Source organism: Pelophylax lessonae, assembly GCF_965119305.1.
Source record: "Pelophylax lessonae genome assembly, chromosome: 8".
NCBI lineage: Eukaryota > Metazoa > Chordata > Amphibia > Anura > Ranidae > Pelophylax > Pelophylax lessonae.
Window position 1 is genome coordinate 181,062,892 of NC_138775.1, and position 26,738 is coordinate 181,089,629.

General features: G+C 43.4%; 1 protein-coding gene across 1 annotated transcript in view; it reads right to left on the bottom strand.

Annotated features, from left to right (window-relative positions):
• AXDND1 (axonemal dynein light chain domain containing 1) overlaps positions 1–26,738 on the bottom strand; it is a gene marked incomplete at its 3' end in the record, with an annotated part of 135,843 nt that overhangs the window by 52,081 nt on the left and 57,024 nt on the right. Inside the window, exons 5-10 of the mRNA XM_082266343.1 lie at positions 25,856–25,941; positions 24,914–24,970; positions 24,707–24,815; positions 22,131–22,252; positions 17,844–17,984; positions 15,890–15,994 (exon numbers count right to left, since the gene is read on the bottom strand). Of these exons, the coding sequence (XP_082122469.1) occupies positions 15,890–15,994; positions 17,844–17,984; positions 22,131–22,252; positions 24,707–24,815; positions 24,914–24,970; positions 25,856–25,941 (620 nt within the window). The remainder of the gene's footprint in view (positions 1–15,889; positions 15,995–17,843; positions 17,985–22,130; positions 22,253–24,706; positions 24,816–24,913; positions 24,971–25,855; positions 25,942–26,738) is intronic.

The window sequence follows — 26,738 nt, forward strand, 5'->3', positions numbered from 1 at the left end:
CAAGAGAAAGAACTTGCCAGAGCAGTTTAATAAAAATCATCTCTCCACTCCTCCTGCGTAGTGCTTATTGGGATCTGCAGTGTAAGGAGTTTATTCGTTCCATTTTCAAACTACATCTCACAGGATTCTCAGTGCTCTGCATAGAGGTGTATGTGCTTTCTTGGCTTTAGCTTTATCCCTGCTGGCCAGAGGAAAATGGTGCAACATAAAACATTAGTATCTCAGTAAAGGGAGATGAAAACCAAAGGCAATATCTCCTTCTCCATATTGCTGTAGCCCAGCTCCTGGCTACACTTTATCTAAGAGCTGTTAGGTTGGTTGACGCTGGACATTGTCCTTCACGTAGTACAATCTCTTGGTTAGATGTGCATGGTGGTCCTTCTTTCGGATGGAAAGTAGCACGCTCTCATAATGCTTTCTATTTCTTTGCACAAATCATCCTTTTAGAAAAATCTGCTAGCACCTCTAATGATACAAATCATCCAAACATATGTGCAAAATTGTTCCTTGGTCTATGACACTAGGCCATCTTCCAAACGTCTTCACCTCACTGTGCGTGTGGATGTCCTCACACCTGCCCGCTGCCATTTCCAAGCAAGCTCTGCACTGGTGGGGTCCTGATCCTGCAGCTGAATCAACTGTAGGAGACAGTCCTGCCACTTGCTGGACTTTCTTGGTTGCCCTGAAGCCTTCTTAACGAATGCAGTGAACATACTTTTTATGGGACTAAGTTAATTTTCATGGCAAACAGGGACTTTGCAATTAATAGCAATTAGTCAAATGTTTCTATATTACATTCTGGAATATATGCAAATTGCCATCATATAAACTGAGGCAGCAGACTTTGTGAAAATGGGATTTTTGTACTTACCGTAACATCCATTTCTATGAGTTCATCGATGGACACAGCGCTCCATAAAACATAACTACTTGGTTATGTTGCCTTCTCCAGGAGTAGGACTAGGCAGAACAAAAAACACCTGGCTAACGCTCATGGACCGTTCTCAGCTGGTAAACCCCCCCCCCCCCCGCCCCCGCCCCCGCCTCTGCTCTAGGTAATTAGTTTAGTAGCAAGCAGTATTAGAAGTATCATATAGGGGTGCAGTGCTCCATAAATTATAACTACTGGGACGTCCAAAAATAGTGGCAAAAGAAAAATGAGGGGTGTGGAAAATAACCCAAGGCTAAACATAAGAGCCCTTAACCACGACACAGGAGCCTTAACCGGGTCACAGGAGCCCCATCTGAAAAAGTTTAAAGAAAAAAAATTCCTCAAGAGAGAACAGCCCCTCTTAAACAGCAGCCTGCAAAACTTTGCGGCCAAAAGAAGCATTCTCAGGTGTCAAAGTATCTACATTTTAGAATTTTGCGAAGGTATGCACCGATGACCAAGTGGCCACCTTGAAAACTTACAATATTTGTGCCTGATGATGGAAGGTCCAAGAAGTACTCAACGCCCAAGTAGAATGAGCTGTAACAGGGAAAGGTGGAACCTGATCTTTAATGGAATAGGCCTGGGTCACCGTCTGCCTGATCTATCTGGAGATGGTAGCCGAAGAAACGGCCAGCCCTTTTTCTTGGTCCACCATTCATAACCACAAAAAGCAAGTCTGACCTCTGAAAGGACTCAGTAGCTGTCAGATACACCCGAATCGCACAAACCACATCCAAGGTATGCAAAGCAACTTCACTGGGATAAGTCAGCTTGGGACACAAGGAAGGCAACACAATGTCCTCATTCAAATGGAAGTCAGAGACAACTTTGGGCAGGAATGATGGACAGGGACAAAGAACCACTTTAGCCATATGGACCACTAAATAGGGACTGTGACAGGAGAATGCCACGAATTCCGATACCCTGCGGCGGAGGTAATAGCAACCAAGAATGTCACCTTCTGGGATAGCGTAGGCAAGGGAATCTCCCGAATATTTTAAAATGGAGGTTTCTGGAGAACCTAAAGTACTACATTTTAATTCCATGGCGGCAAAAGAGACCGTACAGGTGGAGCCACAGGTCGAACCCCCTGAATGAAGGTATGAACTAAAGAGTGCGTGGTTAGGGGTTGCTAAAAGAAGATTGCCAGGGCAGACACCTGGCACTTGTTGGTACTCAAGGCCAACTTCTGATCAACGCCCTGTTGAAGAAAGGTTAAGATCTGAGCAACAGAAAAGGATCGAGGATGAACGCCAATCCACTCACACCAAGAAATGTACACTTTCCACGTACAATGGTACATCTTGCTGGAAAACGACTTCCTTGCCTTCACCATAGTAGGGATCGCTGATCCAGACAGACCTCTATCCCTGAGTACCTGGCTTTCAATAGCTAAGCCAATATGATCAGTGACTGTAAAGCAGGATGGTAGATCTGCTCTTGGGACAACTGGTCTTCTCTCAGAGGAAGCCCCCAGGGGACGTTTATTACCATCAGACTGATTGGAAAATCCTCGCCCTTGATTCCTCATAGGAATTGCAGAAGAAGTCGAGGATGATACTGGGCTTACTGTGGCCCTTGGATGCTTGCGGCGTCTGCCAGACGAACCTGTGATCTCGCCACGAACCTCGGTATCCTCCCGTGGAGCCAAACCTGCTAAAGAAGCTGCATGTAGGACTGTGTAAACAGAACTGTCTTGAAGGTGGCTACCACCAGACTCAGAGCCTGTATGCAAAATGGGAGAGAGAACTATCTGTATGACAGCAGCCAGTGAATCATGGCCTGTGGTTCCTGAAGTTTGTCCAGAGGAAGGACCACTCTGGTCAGAATTAGAATCAGACCTAGGTAAATGAATTCCCTGGACAGGGATAGGGGGGACCTTGGGTAATTTGGACATCACCTGAAACTTTGCAGGAATAAATCCGCACAAGAAGACTCAGGACCTAAAAAACCTGAAAAGGACAAGCTTTGTCCCCCTTTTTGGGTATCCCCAAAAAAAAAATCATTTAGTGGATCTCCTTGATGTTCATGAAGGAGGTCCACGAGGCCGGAAACCAGCGAAGATGTCCCCCCACCCCAATAATGGGTGAGGGCAGACCTTCATACTGAAGGGGTCTTGTCTGTGGGTCTGGAGAAGCTAGCTCTAGGCCAGGGGTGTCAAACTGGCGGCTCTCTAGCTGTTACAGAACTATAAATCCCATCATGCCTCTGCCTATGGGTGTCATACTTGTAACTGCAAAGCCTCATAGGATTTGTAGTTCCGCAACAGCTGGAGGGCCGCCAGTTTGACACCTGTGCTCTAGGCTTACCAGACCAAGGATGATTGGAACCTCCCGGGGAAGATTTGAAAGATCTATTTCCCTTATTCTCCGTCCCACAAAATAAATTTCTATGTGCTGAGAAGGAGGGCCCGCGTCTGCAACGAGGCTCCTTTCTTTTCCTAGACTACGGCAGGAAGGTACTCTTCTACCTCCCCCCCGTGATACCCTTAATGATGTCATATCCAGAGTATCCCCAAACAGATGATCGCCTGGAAAGGGCAGGTCAGTGAGAGCTTTCTAAGAGTCATGGTCGGTCTGTGGACCAATTCCTAAGCCACAGCACACGCCTAATCACCACCGCTGAAACAGAAAGTTAAGACAGCACAGGAGCTGTAACCAAAGCTGTATCACAAATAAACTTTAGCCCATAGACCAACCAGTCCGCTAAATCAACATAAGCAGCGGGGACCTGCTCACCCCCCAGGCCTTGGGCGCAAAAGCTTGGCCCATTCAGTTAGGGTCTGAGACACCAGGGCTGAGGCAAAGACTGGCAGCAATGACGAACCAGCCATGGAAAACATGCTGCATGCCACAGCTTCCACTTTCATGTCAGCCGGGTCCTTAAAGGACGGGGATTCCTCTACTGGGATCATGGTAGCTTTGTTCATCCTTAAAACAGGGGGGTCCACTATTGGCGGACTCGTCCACTTTTTAAAAAATGACTACTTGAAAGGGTATAGTAAAGCAAAACGTTTGGGGACCACAAAAGGGTAATTTTAGTTCCCATTCCTTACAGGGAAACCTGTCACAATAAGGCACATAAGGAAACACCTTTGGAGTGCTAGGTGACTTATTCGTACCAAACAACACCGCTACGTCCGTGGCTACATCCGCCGCATCCTGCATTTTAAGTCTCACTCACTGCAGTGATAAGTGTGTCTACCAGCTGCTGCGACCATTGAGGAATCATCCCCACTATCGGATGGATCTGGGGGTGTGATATTAAACCCCCCCTGAACGGGTCGCGTCCACGGCGGCATCAGGCTAAGAATCAGATGAGACAGACTGAGCAGAGAAAGGCAGGGGACACTTTCTCATGGGCCTTTGCCTACACGCCACTTCCAACCAGGACACTAAGGACTGCAGGACCACCGTCAGTGCAACCATGGAAAGCTGGGGTTCCAAGGGACCTGCCACCTTCATGAGGGGGGTCAGTGGGGGAGATGTGACCCTGAGGCTCCATAAGGAAAGGAAGACCTTGCAGTACAAAAACGATCTTTTGTCACCACTAAAAGGATCCCCCCAAAGCTCAGGGTACCTTTCAGCAGAGAGAGAGATAATAGGGACCCCAAGGACTCACCCTACTGATTGGAGGAGCGCAGAGAATTCAGACCCAACATCCCCAGGGACACCATCCCTGTTCACTTGTCCTGGGCAAAGGAAGGGGAAACTGAGGAGGAAGAGGAGGAGTTTTGGCATCCCAATGAGGCTTCGGTCGTCTCCCAGACTAAGGGAAAATGGGCCCCGTGACATCATCGGGCTACACAAACATGGCCGAGAGCTGGAGTCCAACCAGACTAAGGGAAAATGGCCCCCCGTGACATCATCGGGCTATACAAATATGGCCACCAGCTGGAGACCAGCCAGGCTAAGGAAAAATGGCCGCCATCAGCTACAATGCTGCCAGAATCTTTCCTGCACCCTCTACAATGCTGCACCCTCTGCAAGGGGACCACCCCTGAAGGTAAGACACATGCTAGGGGAGACTCTGCTGTGCACCCGGTCTCTGCACTGGGACCCCCTGGACTATACCCACACTGCAAACAGTAGGGAATGCACCTGGGGTCTCCTACACTGGGGCCCCTCCAGACTACCAGGGCAGGATGTACACTATCCCAAGACCCTTACAGAGTGGGGATAGTGGGGGAGACCCCAGGGGTCTCCACTGCATCCTCTGCCTTGGGACCCCCACCAGTCTCCAGGTCCAGACAGGGAGGAAACGGAGTGGGGGAAGCTCAGCTCACTGAAGGATTTAAGAATAAGAGGAGGGAACCTGCAGGGAGGTCTGACCATCCCTGGAGGTTACCCGCGCCCACCCCAAAAAAAAAAGAAAATGCCAAAAGGGGATAGGGGGGACTGTACTTATCCTTCCATGATGCTGGTAACGCTCCAGACAGAATCCTAGCCACCGAATTAGGGGAGCTGTCGGCCAAGGGACCGCTGCAACTCAGACCCACGCCCAGTCATATGCGACCCTGCGATACGTTTACTTCACGGGCCAGCTTCTCGTGAGGCTTTGTCGCGGCTGACCTAGCATGTAGCTTGCTGGCTGGACTGGGGGGGACCACTGGATCTAGATTATCTAGCCTGTCACCCAGCCCAGTAGTGTAGATCTCCCGAGAGAAAAAAACAAAAAAGATGTTATTGAAAGAGAAAAAAAGTTTCTAGGACCAGAGATCCCAGCTGGGAGCCTAGGTCCTTACTAATGACTAGACATATTAAAACGGATTACCTAGAGCACAGAGGGGGGTATATACCAGCTGAGGGCGACCCATGGGTGTAGCCAGGTGTTTTTTGTTCTGCCTAGTCCTACTCCTGGAGGAGGCAATATAACCCAGTAGTTATGATTTATGGAGTGCTGTGTCCGTCGACAAACAAAAGAGAAATTAATATTTGTGTCATTCTCAAAACTTTTGGCCTTAGCTGTGTGTCTTTTGGCAGGAGGAACACCCCACAGCAGAAGAGAAGTGTCATGGTCTTACCTCCTTGCTGTTCTCCTTCGTTTGACATGTGCTGGCGGCCATCTTGGTTTCTGGGTTTCTTGTAGCCTCCCACCCTGCGGCTCCTCCTTCCCACTGGGAGGAGCTGGATGCCTAGCTCATATATATAGGAGGTCTGTGGCTTCAGTTCCCTGCTTGGTCCTCCTGTGTTCACATGCTTCTAAGACTGCTGCTGCTTCTGGTTCCTGATCCTGTCTTCGTCTGACTACCCTGCTGGTTCCTGATCCTGGCTTCGTCTGACTACCCTGCTGGTTCCTGACCCCTGGCTTCGCAAAAGATTCTGCATCAGTTTCGCCATTCGTTTGGACTTTTGCTTTACAGCTTGTTTTTCAATAAAGCTTTCTTATTTTCACTTATCTGTTGTTGTACGTCTGGTTCATGGTTCCGTGACAAGAAGTCAGTTAGGGAACTACTCTACTGCATCTTCTCTAGCTGGCAATGGCAGTCAGCAAGGTTCCCCTCTTCTCAGGTCACACCATTAAAGAGCCAAATCCTCATGCAAGCATAAAACAAACATCTCATCATCAATCAGGCTCTTCCTCATTGGATCCTATCTGCAGAAAAATGTTTGCTATGCCTGTGAAGCTCCTGCTCCCCCAACCAAATTACTGTGTACATCCAGTCTGAAATAAGCAGTTCAGGATAGGGAGGCAGAGGCCAGAGAGGTCAAGACCTATATTAGGGAGGCTGTGGTGGGTGGCAGTCACAAGAAAGACGCAAGAAAGACACAAGGAAGAGGTCATAGCTGCTAAAGCTCAGAAGAGTCAGTCTCACTGCTTTGAGTTTGCACAAGTCACTTTGCTAGTAGAGGCACATTTCTAGCTTTTTCTTTCTTGAAGTTGAAATGCTTTGGCATACATTTTCAAAAATAGATAATCCTTTACAAAGATTAGTGTAGTACATTGCTTTGCCCTTAAAATATTTAATGTCTTCCAGAGATCCTATGAACAGAAATGTGATAGAATTTGTTCATTGGCAGGTAGAATTTTCAGGCTGGTGGTGGCACTAACTTCTGTGGCTAGAAGCCTGAAAGAGTAAGTGCCAGAAGTAGCATCTGATTCTCAAAAAGAAGTAGAGAGAACAGGGCAGTGCAGACTCTCCAAGTGTTGAAGATGGCTGCACATTTTACTGCAGAGGTTACAGTAGATTAAGTAAGAATTTAAGCTTTTTTTCATGGGCCATTCATTGATGGTTTGTTGAGCTTTGCGGTTGAGACACTGGTCTACTAATAATTCATCTAAGTAAACTCTTTGCTTAATCACATTTCCCTGGCACTTATCATTTGTTAAGATTCTTGGGAACACCATTCAAAGAGTTTCTTCTGGGAAGTCTGGCTTAATCCCACAGAACAGGAGTAGTCAGCCCTTTGACTCAGAAAGAATATTTGAAGAGCAGATTAAGGAACCAAAGGTTTACAGACCCCGGGAGGGAGTACATTTGACAGCCATGGAGAAATGCATAATCTTCCTTCTCCAAGGCTGCTAAATCAAAGTCCAGTCAAGAGGCAAAATCCAGCGAGAAGACCTTGTGAAGAGTTTCCCATTCATGACAGAGGCGTAACTAGAACCTTCAGGGCTCCGGTGCAAGAAACCATGAAGGGCCCCCCAGACCCCTGGCCTGGGCCCTTCCCTTCAAGCCTGGGGCTCTTTCCACTGATCCTGGGGCCCTTTACGCTCATTACGGGACCCTTTCACAAGTTCCGCAGTGGGCTCCCTTCCTGTCATCTTGGGGCCTCCCCACTGTGGTGGAATGCCAGGGCCTAGTCGCAAGTGTGGCCTTTGCAATCCTGCTAGTTCATCCACTGTGTCAGTAGTTTTTATTTTTTGGGTTTTTTAATTGTAATAATACAATGTCACTGTCTATGACTCTGTCCATTCAGAAAAGGAAGAAGCTGGTAAATTACATATTTACTGACCCCTTCTTGGTTCCCTATTGTGACATCCTATCCTATCCAGGTGTACAGGGGAGCCGCACAGGCCCCCTGGAGCAAGGGGCCCGGTTGCAATTGCAACCCCTGTAGTTACGCCCCTGGTTCATGATCATCTAGTGTGGGTAAGACTCAGTTGGGAGAAATATGGATGGAGATGTACCATTAAAAAATAACTATCGATGGTGGTAACCCCTATGGTGATATAAAAACTTTCCTGGGAGCACCATCTAGAGCAGATGTATTGTATACCACAAAGTGTAAATAAAAAAAGGTCTTTAAATGTGCTCCCAGATGATCTGACTAATACAAATCAGTTAATATCATCATTTTTTTTATTGTTACACAAAAAGGTAAAACATTCCCATAATGCAGGAATTCTATGCAAGAAAAAACAAACATATTAATCCATATGTAATATTCAAACAAACCCCACCCATCCATCCATGTCTCCATGCTTTACTTTGCTGAGAAATTACTTTGAGAAACACCCCCTAACATTTCTAGGTCATCTGGAGTAAGGGCAGATGATTAATGTAGCATTTACTTCCTGGAATCTATCTGCCCTTAGCTCAGGCATGCAGGCAGGAGGTTGTGCTTAGCTGAAAAACCTCTGCCCCCCCTTCTGAAGACTCCTGGGATGTATGACATTTGCCTAGGCCTGGAAACCAGGAAATAACCGAAGAAATGAAAAAAACATTAAAACAACTGATATACAGTACTTTTCTTATCTATTTTTCTAATGCTAGCAGCATAAGGATTACAAATAGTCAATGTTGACTGAGAGAGTGACGTTTTGCTTTAATCCTTTAATCTTACAAAATCGTAAACCCTATACAGGGAACACATCACCACGGTTTGGGGCATCCGCACCCTTTTTCAAGTCCTCAACTGTACATTGCAGAATATTCATGAAATGAAATACCCAAAATGGTAAACACAATATCCTCACTAAATAAAAAGTAACAAATAGAATAAATGAGTTTGGTACACATCAGTTGAAGCCCATGTACAATGTATCTAATACAAACATGCAGTGACAAAATGCATTTCAGTTATATACTGTATCCCCATCATCCTCCTGTAGAATCCTCAGATTCTGTAAATTAAACAAATGATCATATATCAGGATCGTCACACTATTGATAATTTAACTATGTTTCCCAATACTTCCTTTTCTGAAGTATTGGGAAACAGTTCATTTTGACTGTAGACTGTGAGGCTGTGGAGGTGGGCATTACAGTTTGGGTGATCGGATTGCTGATGATTGATGACCAATGCGGGATACAATTATACTGCTACGTCAAAGAGCAGATACTCTTTCCACAGCACTCCTTCACACTTACTCTGAACTGCACAGTGGATGGATGTCTGGATGATAGCCAGAACTTACAGCCCATTTATCCGAGGATACTTTGTTACAAGCAGTTTTGTTTTGCTTTTCTAATAGGAACGGAGGACACTTCCCACAGTGTTACATTTTAATACTATGCAACTGGGTAATGCCTTCTATGTCCAAATAGGTGACTTGTATTAAGCATGATCCCGTACAGCAGGGTTTTTCAACCAGGGTGCCACTGTACCCTGGGGTGCTGCATAGGGTCCTCAGGGGTGCCGTGGTCACATGCCGGTCTAAGCGCAACTTTGTGTTAACTCCCGTGCACTGCAAATCTGCGAGGAGAGAGAGCGCAGCGAGCACGGCTCTCTCCTCCTCCTATGTGACTTATGTGAACAGCAATGCGAATTATTGCTGGCAAAGCAGAAAGCTGTGCTGGCTGCCCGCCCGCATCCCACCAACTGATAACATCATGTCAGGCAGCACTACAGCTTACACATAGCTGTTCACACAGCTCACATAACTGCTGCGGAGTAGTAGGAGAGAGCTGTGCTCTCTCTCTTCGCAGAGTCGAAGAATGTAAGGCAATCTCTATAGAGTGCTTAGGCTTAGAACACAAGGAAGGCAATACAATGCTTTTATTTAAATGGAAACCAGAGATGACCTTAGGAAGGAAACTGGCAGGGATGAAGCACCACTCTATCTCCGTGAACTACCAAGTAAGGTGAACAACAAGACAGCTGCCAGGTCCGACACCCTCGGTGCAGAAGAAAACGCCACCAAGAAGGCTACCTTCTGGGACAATATAAGCAGAGGAATCTCGTGAAAATTTTCCAACGGTGGTTACTGAATAACTGACAGCACCAAGTTGAGATTCTACCAGGGCAATGGAGACCGTACTGGGGGAGCCTAGTGGTGAGGCACAAGCAGGTAATGCTTTGCGTCTCCATCCCTACATATGAAAAAACTGAGGATAGAGGGGACTTTTTTCCATGCACCTCTTTTAGTCCCCTCAATCCCCAGTTTTTTCATATGTAGGTATGGAGACGCAAAGCATGACCTGCCTGTGCCTCATTTAAAGTCCCAAACTGTTTATATTGCAATCGGGGATGGAGACACTGTGCCTTACAAGCTGGTGCCTCATTTAAAGCCCCAATTGTGTGTGGTTTTACTGCATCTACCAAGGGACGGAGGTGTGTGCTTCTCAGCTAGTCAATTTCAGTTTGCACCCCAATGTTACAACACAGTCAATTACAGCTATGATACATTGAGACCAGTCATATATGGGAGCAGGTTGGGGGGAGGATTGGACAACCTCCAGTCCCACCTGTTTCCCATCCATCCATTAGCAACCACGTGCTTCTACTATGGAGACACTCAGATTCATTAGTGTTAGGACTGCAAGTTACACAGGGTGGCGTGAAGAGGCCTTGCAGCTTACACATGTGTTTGCAAATGTGTGTCAACAAAACCCCTGTTTTAACCTATATTGTTAGACACGTTCATTGGCAGACTGGAGGGTGAGTACATTAAACTAGGGGCTGGCTGTTTTCCACGCACCTCTTTTAGTCCCCTCTATCCTCAGTTTTTTCAGGATGAAGAAAGCAAACCGCCCATGGTGGAACTTGCCCTTGATGGTACCTGAGGCCAGGTGCTGCTCAACACCTCGTTGGAGGAAACCAACTCTGAATCCCTGAAAAGGAGACAGAGGGACCCACAGGAGATTCACATCCACAAAATACACTCCTCAAAGACGAAGATAAATCTACCTAAAAGTAGATTTACTAACTTGCAGCAGCGTGGAAATCACTGATTCAGACAACCCACTAGCCTTCAGCACTTGGCTTTGACAGCCAAGCCGTTAAAGCCAGCAACTGTAAAGAAAGATGGAAGATTGGCCCTTGAGCCAACAAATCTTCAGGCCTAAGGAGCATCCAAGGAGCATCGACAACCAACCGTAACAGATCTGCGTACCAAGACTGGCAAAGCCAGTCTGGAGACACTAGGATGGCCATAATCCCTTCTGCCTTGAGTCCACGCAGAAGTCTTGGCAGAAGTTCCAAAATAGAGATTTCAGAGGCCCCAAAGGAGCCACCAGTGCATCCGTGACATCGGCCAGATGATCCCAAGACTGTGCCACAAACCCAAACATCTTCCTGTGGAAGCAAGAGGCCAACAGGACCAACCTCCCGGTTGTCCGTCAGAACAGTCGGAGACTCTGCTCGTAGAAGAAGACCCCCCAGTGCCCGTTTAGGAGATAATTACACTGCCTATAGGTAAGTCTTATTATAAGCTTACCTATAGGTAAAATTTAATGATGGAAGTTTACTTCCACTTTAATATATAGATTCCAAGAAAAAGGATATAAAACCAAGGATCTAATAAAACCCAAAAATTAGTACAAGAAATGGATAGGGTAGTGTTACTAAGAAACAAAAAAACTAAAAATTATTATTTTTATGGGGTAGCCTTCATGACGGGTTTCACAAGACAGTATAAAATAATAGAAGGAATAATTAAAAAATGCAATACTTCTAAAGGATGAGACTTTAACCACTTGCCTACAGTGCACTTTCACCCCCTTCCTGCCCAGACCGATTTTCAGCTTTCAGCGCTCTCACACTTTGACTGAGAATTACTCAGTCATGCAACACTGTACCCATACAAAAATTGTGTCCTTTTTTTCACACAAATAGAGCTTTCTTTTGATGGTATTTGATCAATACTGGGTTTTTTATTTTTTGTGCTATAAATAAAAAAAGACTGAAAATATCGTGAAAAAACGCATTTTTCCTTGTTTCTGTCATAAAATTTTGCAAATTAGTCATTTTTCTTCACAAATTTTGGCCAAAATTTATACTGCTACTTATCTTTGGTAAAAAAAAACCAAATAAGTGTATATTATTTGGTCTTGTGAAAGTTATAGAGTCCACAAGCTATGGTGCGAATCATTGAAAATTGATCACACCTGATGTACTGAAGGCCTATCTCATTTCTTGAGACACTAAAAGGTCAGGAAAGTACAAATACCCCCAAAATGACCCCTTTTTGGAAAGTAGACATTTCAAGGTATTTAATAAGGGGCATGATGAGTTTTTTGAAGTTGTAATTTTTTCCCACAATGCTTTGCAAAATGAAGATTTTTTTTTTATTTTTTTTTTTACAAATTGCCGTATTAACAGGTTATTTCTCTCACACAGCACATGTATACTTGCAACTACACCCCAAAACACATTCTACTACTCCTCCTGAGTATGGCGATACCACATGTGTGAGACTTTTTCACAGCCTGGCCACATACAGAGGCCTAACATCCAAGTAGCAGCGTCCGGCATTCTAGGAGCACAAATTACACATATCATTTCCTGACAACCTATCGCACTTTTGAAGGCCCTGGAGCACCAGGACAATGGAAACCCCCATAAAATGACCCAATTTTGGAAAGCAAACAGCCCAACGTATAATTTTTGAGGCATAATGAGTCTTTTGAATATGTCATTTTTTCCACAAGTTTTTGGAAAACGTGGAAAGAAAATGAAAACACATTTTTTTTTACACAAAGCTGTCCATTTATGCAATATTTCTAACACATCGCATGTACATAGCAAAACTTGCACCCCAAAATACATTCTGCTATTCCTCCCGAGTATGGCGATACCACATGTGTAACACTTTTTCACAGCCTGGCCACATACATAGGCCTCACATCCAAGTAGCGCTTTACACAAAGTTGTCCATTTATCCACTTTAAGACTGGGCCTATTTTTGACACTTGGTGTTTACAAGCTAAAATCATTTTTTTTGCTAGAAAACTACTTTGAACCCCCAAACATTATATATTTTTTTTTAGCAGAGACCCTAGAGAATAAAATGGAGATCGTTGCAATATTTTTTATCACACCATATTTGCGCAGCAGTCTTCCAAATGCGATTTTTTTGAAAAAAATTCACTTTTTTGAACTAACAAATAAGAAAACAGTAAATTTAGCCCAATTTTTTTTCCATAATGTGAAAGATAATGTTATGCCGAGTAATTAGATACCCAACATGTCATGCTTCAAAATTGCGCATGCTCACAGAATGGTGCCAAACATTGGTACTTAAAAATCCCCATAGGCAACATTTTAAAAATTTCTGCAGGTTACTAGCTTAGAGTTACAGAGGAGGTCTAGGGCTCAAATTATTGCACTCGCTCTAACGATCGCGGCGATACCTCACATGTATGGTTTGAACACCGTTTACATATGTGGGCGGGACTTGCGTATGCGTTTGCTTCTGCGCGCGAGCTAACGGGGACAGGGCGCTTTAATTTTTTTTTTTTTCCTATTTATTTTATTTATTATTTTTTTATTTTTACACAGTTTAAAAAAAAAAAAATGTTTTGATCATTTTTATTCCTATTACAAGGAATGTAAACATCCCTTGTAATAGAAATAGGCATGACAGGTCCTCTTTATTGTGAGATCTGGGGTCAAAAAGACCTCACACCTCACAACTACACTAAAAAAGCAAAAAAAAAAAAAAAATTGTTGAAAGAGAAAAAAAAAAAAGCGGCCCTTTAAACCGGTTGCTAGGCAACGTCTTTTGACTTAGCTCCGGTCCTCCAAGACCATAGAGTTGAATGAGGGCCATCTTGCCCTCACTCGACTTCCTGTCTCTGAGGATCCGGGGACCGGATAGTTTTCCCCGCTGCAGGCGGGTCCGGTAAGCTGGGAAAACGTCTGGGACGCGGCAGGAGGGGGGGGGACCCGCCGTTTCAAAAAATACCGGGGTTATGGGGGCTATCTGCTGCCATAACCCCAGTATTTAGCTTTTAATGGCCGACGCATATAGTCGTTAGGCGGTCAGTAAGTGATTGCATGTATATGGCAAACAGGTGACGATGACTGACGGGGTGACAGGTGACGATGACTGACGGGGTGACAGGTGACGATGACTGATGGGGTGACAGGTGACAATGACTGATGGGGTGACAGGTGACGATGACTGATGGGGTGACAGGTGACGATGACTGATGGGGTGACAGGTGACGATGATTGATGAGGTGACAGGTGATGATGATTGATGAGGTGACAGGTGACGATGATTGATGGGGTGACAGGTGACGATGATTGATGGGGTGACAAGTGACGATCACTGATGGGGTGTCAAGTGACGATGACTGATGGGGTGACAGGTGACGATGACTGATGGGGTGACAGGTGACGGGCGATGGTCACTGATGGGTGACAGGTGACGGGCGATGGTGCACGGCGGTACTGATGGCAGTCTCTGGTGACCGGTGAACTTTAGGCTATGTTTACATGTGAGCGTAGCGATCACGGGCAGAATCACTGCGATTCTGCCCGTGATCCAGAAATCATTGCAAATCGCTGGATGCCTGTGCGTTGCCCGTGATTTGCAATAGCACCCCAAATGCTGTGTGATGTTGCTGCGATTTCCGCCTGCCGAATCGCGGTAACATCGCGCAAACAACGCATGACGCTCCAAAGAAACTCTTGTACCTTTTTTGGGCGTCATGCGATGTTTGCGCGATGTTACCGTGATTCGGCAGGTGGAAATGGCGGCAACATCGCACAGCGTTTGGGGTGCTATTGCAAATCAGGGGCAACGCACAGGCGTCCCGCGATTTGCAATGATTTCCGGATCGCGGGCAGAATCGCAGTGATTCTGCCTGCGATCGCTACGCTCACATGTGAACGTTATGGTTGTCCATTTCTGGGCACTGATGAGGTGACTGTTGGGTGACAGGTGACATTGGGGGGGGGCTGAGGACTGTGTGGGGACCTTTATTAGTGTGATTTTTACTTTGTGACATGTGTACAGAGCAGTAACTCACTATTTCTAGCTCTGCTCCCCTCATACTGGAAACTGTATGAGGGGAGAAGAGCTAGTAACACTGAGTTACTGCTCTTTGTTTACATTTTGTGATCGGCTGTGAATGGATTCACAGCCGATCACATAGTAAACAGTCACTGTCAGTGACTGTTTACTACCGCCGGTGACAGCTGTGTTCCTACGGAACACAGTGCCACCGACATGACCGCGCTGCGCGCTCCCGATCGGGCATGCGTGGTCATCTTGTGGGCGCCTTCATTGTGATCGGCTGTGTCATTGGAACACAGCCGATCACGTGGGAAACAGCCACGCCCATTGGCTGTTTCCCCCCTGCCGGTGACGGGGGGTGTCCCGGGGACACCCCGACACCGGCGGTGCGCACGCGATCGCGCGCCTGCCCTGCTTAAAGTGCCGCCGTCATATGACGGCGGCCCAGGATAATGGTCGCACCGCTCCGCCGTCATATGACAGCGGGCGGGCGGCAAGCGGTTAAAAAAGGTTTTCCCTAAAATGCCTCAGTTTATATATACACAAGACCTCCCGCGTTGAGAAATAGATTAACGAAAAATGTCAGAAATTTTCCCCCCAAAAAAACTGTAACCGTTTAGATCAAGTACATTATATATATATATATATATATATATATATATATATATATATATATATATATATACACACATGTTTTTTTATATATACACTCCCCAAGGGCTTGCTGATCACTGGTGGAAAATAAGAGTTGGATATTGATATTAGTGCCACAAATCCACATAGCCACAGTCCTCACATGATTATCATCTTATTATCAATTCTTACTTGGCATTCTTCTTTGCACTCTTTAAAGCTTTAGCCAGTTCTGCTTGTGCATGTTTAGCTTCTTTGCTAACGCGCAGATCATGTTCTCTCACTTGATACAACTCACTAGAAAGTACAGAAGTAACAAATGAGTAAAATCATACATTCCAAACCTATTTAAAAAAAAAATAATAGGTCAAATAAAAGCATTCAGAGTATCTAACAACTAACACAACTGAATAATCTGTAATACACTAAACATGAAGGAAACTTGAACTACTGACTTAGTTACTGACTAAAACATGTATGTAGCAAGTATTCTTAGCGTGATCAGAATTCTTGATCTGCAAACATTTTTAGGGCCAGTAAATTAGAAAGTGCAGAAGCCTTTGGCTCTGAATGATAGCCAGACTCTCCATAGAAACATATAGAAAAAGACTGAACGGGAAAGTTTGGTTTGACACACTCGTGTCAGAGGTGAGAGATACTGGACAGCAAGAAAGACTTATCAACTGCTGGACTTTGCTGCACCCTTTTGGGTGGTATTACGCTTTAAAAAAGGTAAGACTGCAATATAAAAGCAGGTAATAAACAAATAAATGGGTCAAAAAGGATTCTGTATTGAAAAAAAAATTCCCATCTACATCATATACATCTAGATCAACTACACAAATTTGATCAATCTGATCATTTACTTTAACCAGTATGGATAATCACTGCAATTATTAAGTCATAACCAGATATTACACTTGAAAGACATCTAAAATCAAAGATAAAATAGACTGTGTTTCTAGTTATAACTTTTTAAATGCTGATTCAGAGTAATTAGGAACCATTCGCCTAATTGGTAGTTGGGTCGCTGTTTATGGTAAACCTCAGCAAATATCACTCCAGAAAAGGTACTAGAGACACTCTCTGCTTTTTCTTACTATTATTTCTCAACACATCTCAAATGATGCCAACTATTTAATGTGCGACTTCACGCTTTGTCCTTGTAGGTTGGACACAGCAAACATACCTGTGAAGATTTAACCCCTCTGCAATCTATTAATAGGTCTCCACCCAATGTGTTCCACAAGTCACCTTCTCACTGGTATTCCTCCAGTCTCTGTTTACCAGGCACCAATTAATCCAATAATCAAGACTGATTAAAAAAAAAAGGTTTTCACTAAATATTTGCCATTGTCCATTGCCAATATCAGGAGTTATATGTAAATTAATTTATTTACAAATGTATTTTAACATGTTTTCATATGGTCTATGCCCCTTCATCAAGGAATGTCATCTAACAGAATATTTCTTAAATTTAAAGTGGATCACTAAGGGACGGAATCCCGACAAGCATGTTTTACGGAGTTTTACAATGAACTGTGACCCAGGCACCAGGTGACCTGCTTTTATTACAATGATTAGAATATAATAACAATAACAGTGTACACTTACAAACACCATATATTTTTCTTTTATTTCCGATGAAGACAACTTTTCTTTTTACATTTAAGAAACAACAACTATTAATAACTGAAAAAAATGAGGATTTGGAAACTAACTCCCTCAAGAACAAGGACATTTTTTTGTTGTATTTTTCAAAGACATTTTTATGGCAACATCCTATTGGCAGAATATATTGTATTGTGTTCCAAAATAGTGCTTGGCATTTTCAGAAAACCTATAGTGAGAAAATACAGAGATTGTTGTTATTCTGCTAGTTTCTGGTCTGGTTTGTTGATATAAGGCTTCAAAACTTTCGAAGTCACTGAGCTGCAACCAGTATGTAGATGATGATTTTTTACTTTATTCTGACTATGCTAGCTGCATGCTAGCTTTCAGTCAGTCGTTTATAAAGCCGACACCAGAGATAAACCAAGCATCTAGTATTTTCTAGTATTTTATTCCTCTGTGTATTGGTTTGCTTTAAAATGATGATGAATCCTCATGTGTATAAACAGCTGCAAAGTATACTATTGTAACTTACCTGGTCAGTTCTCCAATAGAGTTCTTGAAATAAATGATCTCTTCTGTAAGACATCGGTCCAGGGCTCGCTGAGCCAAAAGGTCATTGTACAGGCTTAGTACCTGGCGGGGGATCTTATCCAGTAACAATACATATCGTTGTCTACAAAAGCAAAGCACAAAATACTAGTGGGTTTACAAAAGTTTGTAAATGATGCTAAATGACTCAACCTTAACTTCTCCCATAGGCAGAGGAATTGCGAGTTCATCTTCAGTTACCTTGGCAAATCAGAATTTATATTGTTGTTATGCATTAAACATTTGTACATGATTTTAATGTGCCAGAAGTTCTCAGACAGACAAAACAAAAAGAAATCTGCTAAAGCTAAAGCCTCCTCAGGCCAGAAAGCCCCATGGCACGGAGGCATTAGTTTATGTTGGTGGGTGGTTGGTTGATGAATAGAAGATTTGAAGATATTAATATATTAAAATGGAACTAAACTAAAAAAGTGAATATTTACAGTTTATAGGGAACATTTTGAAACTTTATTTGTGCATAAGCAGTACCTGGAATTTCCCCTGACAAATAGCAGTGCAAGTCTTGGTATGTGAGTGTTCCTAGGCACTCCTGTGCCTACAGCCTCATAGCTGTATATTTGCAATGTGAGATCTAAAGTACTGTTCCCTCTGACTGCTAGTCATAGGAGATTTGGCATGTGATCTGGTGCGGTCACTACTGTGCTATTCATTGTTCTCTATGCTTTGAGGCTCTGACCTGAGGAAGCCCTGCCTCTTCCAAGGTGGCTATCTCCACACATAAATACAATACAATACAAAATAAGGCATAATATGTTTTTTAACAAAAAAAGATAAGATCAAAAGGACATTGGCAATGCTGTTGACTATGGCAATACTGGTGACTATGCAAAATAAATCAAATGATTTTACCACCTTCTCCGTGCTGAAATCCTCTGCCCATAAATAAGCAAACACAATTTATAACCAAAAAGCAATCTGTATGCACATCCACCTATAAACGAGGTACTGTATACTTCACTGCTGCCACATTACTACCCCCATCAAAAACTCCTATATGAATCTTTATGTAGGATGGTAAAAGAATCAATTCAAGTGTAGCACTGTAATAAAATACAAATAAAATAAATGTGCAAAGAAGTGAAAACAAACTAGATTACAACTAAAACGTATAATAACAACATATCCAACCAGTGGCAAAACCATGGGAAAATTAAAATGTCCAATTCAGTTCCAATAAAAGAATGAATGAGTCATCAAACCAGCCAAATCCACTATGTTCAGCAATGTTTTAATACTGCAATCACCAGTCTTCCAAAGTAACACGCTAGTGCTCAGGTGCTTTACCACTGCCTGACAGACAGACACTCACCACAACAATATGCCTCCCTGAACAGATTGACATAAAGAGCTTTATAAGATGATAGCTCAGTCCTGCGGGGTCATTTGTGCTCTCCTCCTCCACTCCTTCTCCCCATATGTGTCCCAGGTGTTGCTTATAAAAAATAAAATGTAATACCATAAAGACAAGCGACTTACAAAAGGTAAGCAAATAGCAAGCATATATAAAATATATGACATCAAGGACTTAAGCACATGGTGACAGCCAGTTGCCGCATGGAAGCCTGACTTAGCTACAACCTGAAGTGATGTTTGGGCCCGGGCAGGCTGAGTGAGATACTGCTACACTGAGTGGCTGCTCTGTTATTTTTCAGGCTAAAGGTTGTGGTTGTCACCTTATGTTGAAAGCCTGAATGTCATATTTTATATATATGCCAATCTGTTACCAGAGAGGCATGTTTTTGTGGTGAGCGCCTGTCAGGGAGTGGTGAAGCACATGAGCACTATTGTGTCACTTTGGAAGATTGATGAATACAGTGGATTTGACTCATCCAGTCTTTTATTGGGACTGAATTGGATATTTTAAATTTTCCCATGATTTGGACACTGGGCGGATATGTTATTACAGTGCATTGAAAAAGTATTCATACCCCTTGAAAATTTTCCACATTTTGTCATGTTACAACCAAAAACGTAAATGAATTTTATTTCGATTTTATGGGATAGACCAACACAAAGTGGCACATAGTTGTGAAGTGGAAGGAAAATTATAAATGGTTTTCAACATTTTTTACAAATAAATATCTGAAAAGTGTGGTAAGCATTTGTATTCAGCCCCTTTACTCTGATACCCCTAACTTAAATCTAGTGGAACCAATTGCCTTCAGAAGTCCCCTATTTAGTAAAAGAGTCCACCTGTGTATAAATGCAGCTGTTCTGTGAAGCCCTCAGAGGTTTGTTAGAGAACCTTAGTGAACAAACAGCATAATGAAGGCCAAGGAACACACCAGATAGGTCAGGGATAACATTTTGGAGACGTTTAATGAAGGGTTAGGTTGTAAAAAAATATCCTAAGCTTTGAACATCACATGGAGCACTGTTAAATCCATCATCTGAAAAGGGAAAGAGTATGGCACAACTGGAAACCTACCAAGACATGGCCGCCCACCTAAACATACAGAAGTAGCCAAGAGGCCCATGGTAACTCTGGAGGAACTGCAGAGATCCACAACTCAGGTGGGAGAGTCTGTCCAGAGGACAACTATCAGGCCTCATGCACACAGGACATTTTTACAGCTGCTGTTTTTGGCTTTAGACGTTTTTTTCTGCAGCCAGTAAACTCCCCAGCATGTTATCCTATGTGTCCATGCACACATAGGCTGTTATCAACAGTTTCTGTCTGGAAAAGAATCTCCAGAACTGGTGGGTTTCGAGAGAGTTTTTCAGCTCTAACTCTGATAAAAGCTTAAAAATGCTGAAAAATGCCAAAACGCGCTGAAACGCGCTATTCCGCATTTATCAGCATTTTTGAGCCATAAGCTTTTGTGGGAGTAAAGTTTTGCTACATCAAACAAAAAAACGCTACTGCTGAAAAATGCTAAACGCTGAAAAACACTACTGCAAAAAAAGCTAAAAAAACTCCTTTTATAGCTATAGTATAGCTTTAATTTGGCGTTTTGAGAACGTCCAGTGTGCAAGAGGCCTTAGTCGTGCACTCCACAAATTTGGCCTTTATGGAAGAGTGGTAAGAAGAAAGCCATTGCTGAAACAAAGCGATAAGAAATCCCGTTTGCAGTTTGCGAGAAGCCATGTGGGGGACACAGCAAACATGTGGAAGAAGATGCTCTGGTCAGATGAGACCAGACTTTAACTTTTTGGCCTAAAAGCAAAACACTATGTGTGGCGGGAAACTAACACTACACATCACCCTGTACATACCATTTCCAGTGTGAAACATGGTGGTGACAGCATCATGTTTTGGAGATGCTTTTCTTCAGCAGTGACAGGGAAGCTGGTTAGAGTTGATGGGAAGATGGATGAAGCCAAATACAGGGCAATCCTAGAAAAAAAATCTGACTGGGGCAGGGGTTCACCTTCTAGCAGGACAACGACCCTAAACATATAGTCAGAGCTACAATGGAATGGTTTCGATCAAAGCATTTTCATGTGTTAGAATGGCCCAGTCAAAGTCCAGACCTAAATCCAATTGAGAATCTGTGGCAAGACTTGAAAATTACTGTTCACAGACACTCTCCATCCAATCTGACAGAGCTTGAGCTATTTTGCAAAGGAGAATGGGCAATAGTTTCACTCTCTAGATGTGCAAAGTTGGTAGAGACATCCCCAAAAAGACTTGCAGCTCGAATTGCAACGAAAGGTGGTTCTACAAAGTATTGACTCAGAGGGGCTAAATACAAACAAACACCACACTTTTCAGATATTTGTTTATAAAAAAATTTAAAACTATTTATCATTTTCCTTCCACTTAATTATGTGCAACTTTGTATTGGTGTATCACATAAAATCCCAATAAAATACATTTACATTTTTGGTTGTAACATGACAAAATGTGGAAAATTTTAAGGGGTATAAATACTTTTTCAAGGCACTGTATATTTATATGTTTGTTTGTAATCCAGTTTGTTTGCACTTCTTTGCATATTTACTTTACTTGTATTTTATCACAGCAGTACATTTGAAACTTCTATCACACTAAGAATAGATTCATATATGAATGAATATTGGCGACTGGTCTTTCGCCCTTTTTTGGGCACAGTTTCCAGAGTTCAGTTTCTCTTTTACTCTAGAGCTAGTTTCAAAGACGATGATATATATGAATAAACTGTCTTAAATTATTTTTCTTGTTGTTTATTCTAACATGATGAACAAGATGTAATTATGGCTTATAAAGTGTTTCCAGGTTATTACTGACCTGAGCTTAGCTAATAGCTCTCCTCTCTCCGTACACTCCACACTGACCTGTCGGATCAGCTCATGAAAGACAATGTTGTAGATATTCTGCTCAGTCTTTAGCAATTCCAGCAGATTGTGTATCTGTATCAGCATATATAAAGAAGTGCAATGATATGGAAATAGCAAATTCATATACACAAAATTGAAGAGCTCTCGAAAGGAACCACTGAGGTACCAAAACCACACTAATTACAACCCAGGATTAAATATTCAGTGTTTGGTGGCATTATTTTTAATCATAAAGCGAACCATGATCACAGGGCAAATTAGATAAAAAAAAAAAAAAAAAATAGGAGACAATGTGTATCTTGTATGTAGTTTGTACAAATTTTGTATGAAAGGCTTCTTTTACATGGTCCGCCTCCGTAGGCGGATCCGTCCTGCTCAGCAGGGGATTAATACACACTGTGTGCGGAGAGGGAGGTGTCAGAGCCCCATGCATCTCTATGGGGGAATTGGATGAGAGCGCACCGTCTGTCCGCTCTCATTCGATCCCATCCGATCCCCTGGACTGATGGAAAATAGGGTTTCCATCTGTCCGGATTTCACGGACAGGATCGGATGCGGACATATATGTATATCACCCCCTCACCCCCCTTATACTGTGCCCATCTGTAGCAGCTCTCTCCTCCTCTGAATGTGGTCACAGGCTTGGCTGAGAGCAGTGGGACCATCAGACCGCTCAGGGGTGTTTTAATGAAATCAGTGGGCCTGTGTGCAGGATCATAAGTTGAGCCCAATTGCTTGATCCAAAAAAAAAAAAAAGTGGTGCGTTTAGTGAAGAGCCACAGTGTAGAGTGGGCATGGCTTTCATTGTACCAAAGGTGTTGCTAGGATTTGTAAAAGACCTGGGGCACCTTTTTTGCATGCCAAATAGAAGACTATTGCAGTAAGCGTAGCGTGCCGTGATGAACAGTGGGTGTGGCTAAACTGTGTTGATGGTGGGAGGGACTTAAGGGCATGATTATATCAAACAAGGTCTGTTTCCCCCCCAGTACAATCCCCCCAGGTCAGTCTGTCCCTCAGCATAATCCTTTCACCCAGCTCAATCTGTCTCCAGTATAATCAGTCTGTCTCCCAGTATAATCCTTCCCCCACTTCAATCTGTCCCCCAGTATAATTCCCCCCCCAGGTCAGTCTGTCCCCCAGTATAATTCTTCCCCTTCCCACCCAGGTCAGTCTGTTCCCCAGAATAATCACCCCCCCTCCCCCGGTCAATCTAATCCCCAGAATAATCCCCCCAGGTCAATCTGTCCCCCCAGTACAATCTCCCCCCAGGTCAGTCCGCCCCCCCCAGTACAACCTCCCCCCAGTATAATCCCCCCCCCCCCCAGGTCAATCTGTGGGATTGTACTGGGGACCAGACTGACCCCCAGTACAATCTCCACAATAGTTGTTTTTTTTTGCAGAAATGTTTATCAAAGGGTTTAAAAGTGCCCAGTAGGCAAGTTATTTTTAATGCTTTTTTGGGGGAGGGGGGGGGGGATCTAGTGAAACATCGGGTGTCTAAGCAGACCCCTGATATATATTTTTTAAGACAGAGAACAGAGTTGAGGACAGGGTCCTTATTCACTTTTCCCTGAAGCCTCACTATATATAAATGAATAGAAATCTTAGTAAAGATGCTCATATTCATTCACAAACTGAAGCATAGTAAACACTGTTACTATGTTTCAGTGATCAATGAACACAGGAGTGATCGGTACCAGGGGGGAAAGAGGAGGGAAAACTAGACAGCAGCGCTGCAGTAAGGGGGACATAGCGGATCAGTGATGGGGGGACGCAGTACAAGAGGGGGTCGGAGCAGTGTGGGGGAGATCCACTTTCAGAGGTAGATCCCTCCGTCTCTCCCTTGCAGCATTTGAAACTGTCGGGAGGGAAGAGGAGGTGAAGCCGGGGCTACAAGGGAGCCACAGAGGATTGGTGGGGCACATACGAGCGGAGGGTGAGCATTTTGGAACACAGGTGCAGCTGCAGTCAGTCAAATCCTGTGACGAGGAAGCAAGGGGCAGGGCCAAGCCCTGCTGTCTTTGTCAATAGACACAGGCAGCGTGGCTTGGGAGCCTGCAGGTGTGCCAAAATAGGAAGCAGCTTCCTATGGTGGCATACTGAGAAGAGGAGGAGCCAGGAGCGCCAGCGGGGGACAACAGAAGAGAAGGTAAGTATAAAATGTTTGAAAAGAAAAAAAGAACAATTGACTTTACAAACGCAATGGCTTTTTTTCATATATGGTTTTCATATATTTTCATTATTTATTGTATCTCAGTGCTGCTGACCTCCCCCAGCCTCCCCCATATGAAGATATGGACCACAGAAAACTATGCATGCACAGCATGTGTAAGGGCAGTCACTAGCCAATACATCATAGGTAACGTGAGACTTTAAAAATATAGAATACATTTACCAGTAGGTTTTATCCTGATTGAAGTCATTTTTTTTTTTTAAATTTTACTATTGGAGTCTGGTGAAGTTAACCTGTTTCCTAAATACAGTAGGCTGAACTAGGCTAATAAACTTCATCCATCATATTATTACCTGAGACGGACCTTCCATTTTTATGTCTTTTTCATCCACCCCGGCATCCTTTAGCATGCTGTCCATCACTTTCATAAGTTGCAGAACCTCTGCTCTCCCACTAGGTTTCCTACATAGATAGAAATAAACAAATGTGAGTGATCATACTATTTGCAGTCCCAGATTATGATTTCCACTTTGTATCCAACTGGTAAAGACCAAACTTACATAGATGGAAACAGACGAAGCTTCTTCTCATCATCTTCAAGCAGGGTTGTATACTTACTAGTGGCAGAACAAAGAAAGATGTTAATATTGGATAACCCATCCATTAGTGTAAACACTACAGTAGAGCTTTATATAGGAGAGTGATCAGATCAGATTTAAGGTATGGTTTGTTATAGCAATTAACACGTTTGAAGCTAAAATGCAGACCACAAATTCTTTGTGCAAATAGACTGTGTTAAATAACACATGTGGGTCTGACTTAGAACAAAAAATGGCTATTGTCCTTGATAATTATTCAAATATAGGCAATTATTTCACTGTAAGTTGATACAGCTTAAAGAATACCTATAGGCATAACATTTTTTTAAGATTTATATGAAATGGTAAAACCCCTTTAAAACTTTTTTTTTTTTTTTTTTATAGAGGTCTGTTTCCTGTTAGGGACATTTTCTCTTTCTATGTGTCCTGATCGCCAATGTCACCCGGATTGGAAGTGAGGTAAATTGCCACCAGAACAGGAATAGAGGGAAAAATCTTCTAATAGGGAAACTTTTTCCAATGACAAATGTCCAAGAAAATTCCCCTAATATGGATATTTTAGCTATGCATAAATTATAGGTTTTTTCTACCCATTGATTTTCATATTATCTGTAAACTCCAGTGGGACCAAAGTCTTCTTGCTGTACTCACTCCAAATTGGACAGGGGATGTCCTGACCTAATGGTCTGCCCCAATGGCCACAGTAGGTGGATGAAACTGAGAACTAAAAGTTCTCCCCACCAGACTTCCTGAGAGATACAGTATTTACAAAGCTGCCAGGTGGTTCAACTTGTTGGCACCTAGCCAGAGATGAGTGGATTGACTCTTTACACAGTGTACTGGACAGAAAGTGTATACATTTCTACATAACTGTCAGGTCCATTCAAATCAAAGTTTACTCACTCTTCATAATACTCAAGTCCCAAAACACCTTTGTTCTTAACCACGTAGAACTCCTTTGGTACAATACTGTCTCCAATATTTCCTTCCTAAGAAAAATAACATACTGGAATAAACCACATTTACGCATTCTGAACATTATTTGTACAATTTTGGTATTCATCATGTTCATTTCACCATTATATTTTGTGACTAGCAGAAGTACAGAAGCCTGTAAAAAATAAAAATAAAAAATGGCACTGTCTTTTGTGAGTATAAGGGTACCTGCACAGGGTACGGATGTATGAACATCATATATTTCTGGCAGGATTGGCTATATAGCACTTGTGCGTATTTGCATGTATGCGTAAAAATTCTCCTAGCTTTTGATCTTAAAGTGGTTAAATCAAGGAAGTGTGGCATAAACTCACCTACATGAGCAGGGGTTGTCCTCAGAAATTTGACAAGGTGTGGGGTTTGTGGGTGGTTAGGGGAGGGCTGGGATGAGACCCTTCCCCTCTTCTGCTCTCTCCTCTGTCTGTTCTCTCTTGGCCTCCTCTCTCCTGCTTTGCTGTGCTCAGCTCCCCCTGGGGGCGCTTCCCCCCCCTTTTTTTTTCTCCCTCTCCCCCCTCTCTCCTCCCCTTCCCCCCTTTCTCTCTTGGTTTTAGGGTCCCTTTTCTGGGTGGTGTCATCCTTCACTTTGTGTCCCTATAGCTGGCGCTGCTACTGGCTGATGGCTCCTCTGGGGTAGCTGACGCTTGCTAGGGGGGTGTGGCTGCTTGGGTGGAGGGAGTCCTCCCAGCTGTATTGTACCTCTGTTGCCTGTGCGGGAGATCTTTTGTTACTGTTTACGTATGTTGTACCTTGCCTTTTTGCTTGCCTAGGATATTGTCCAATGTGAACACAG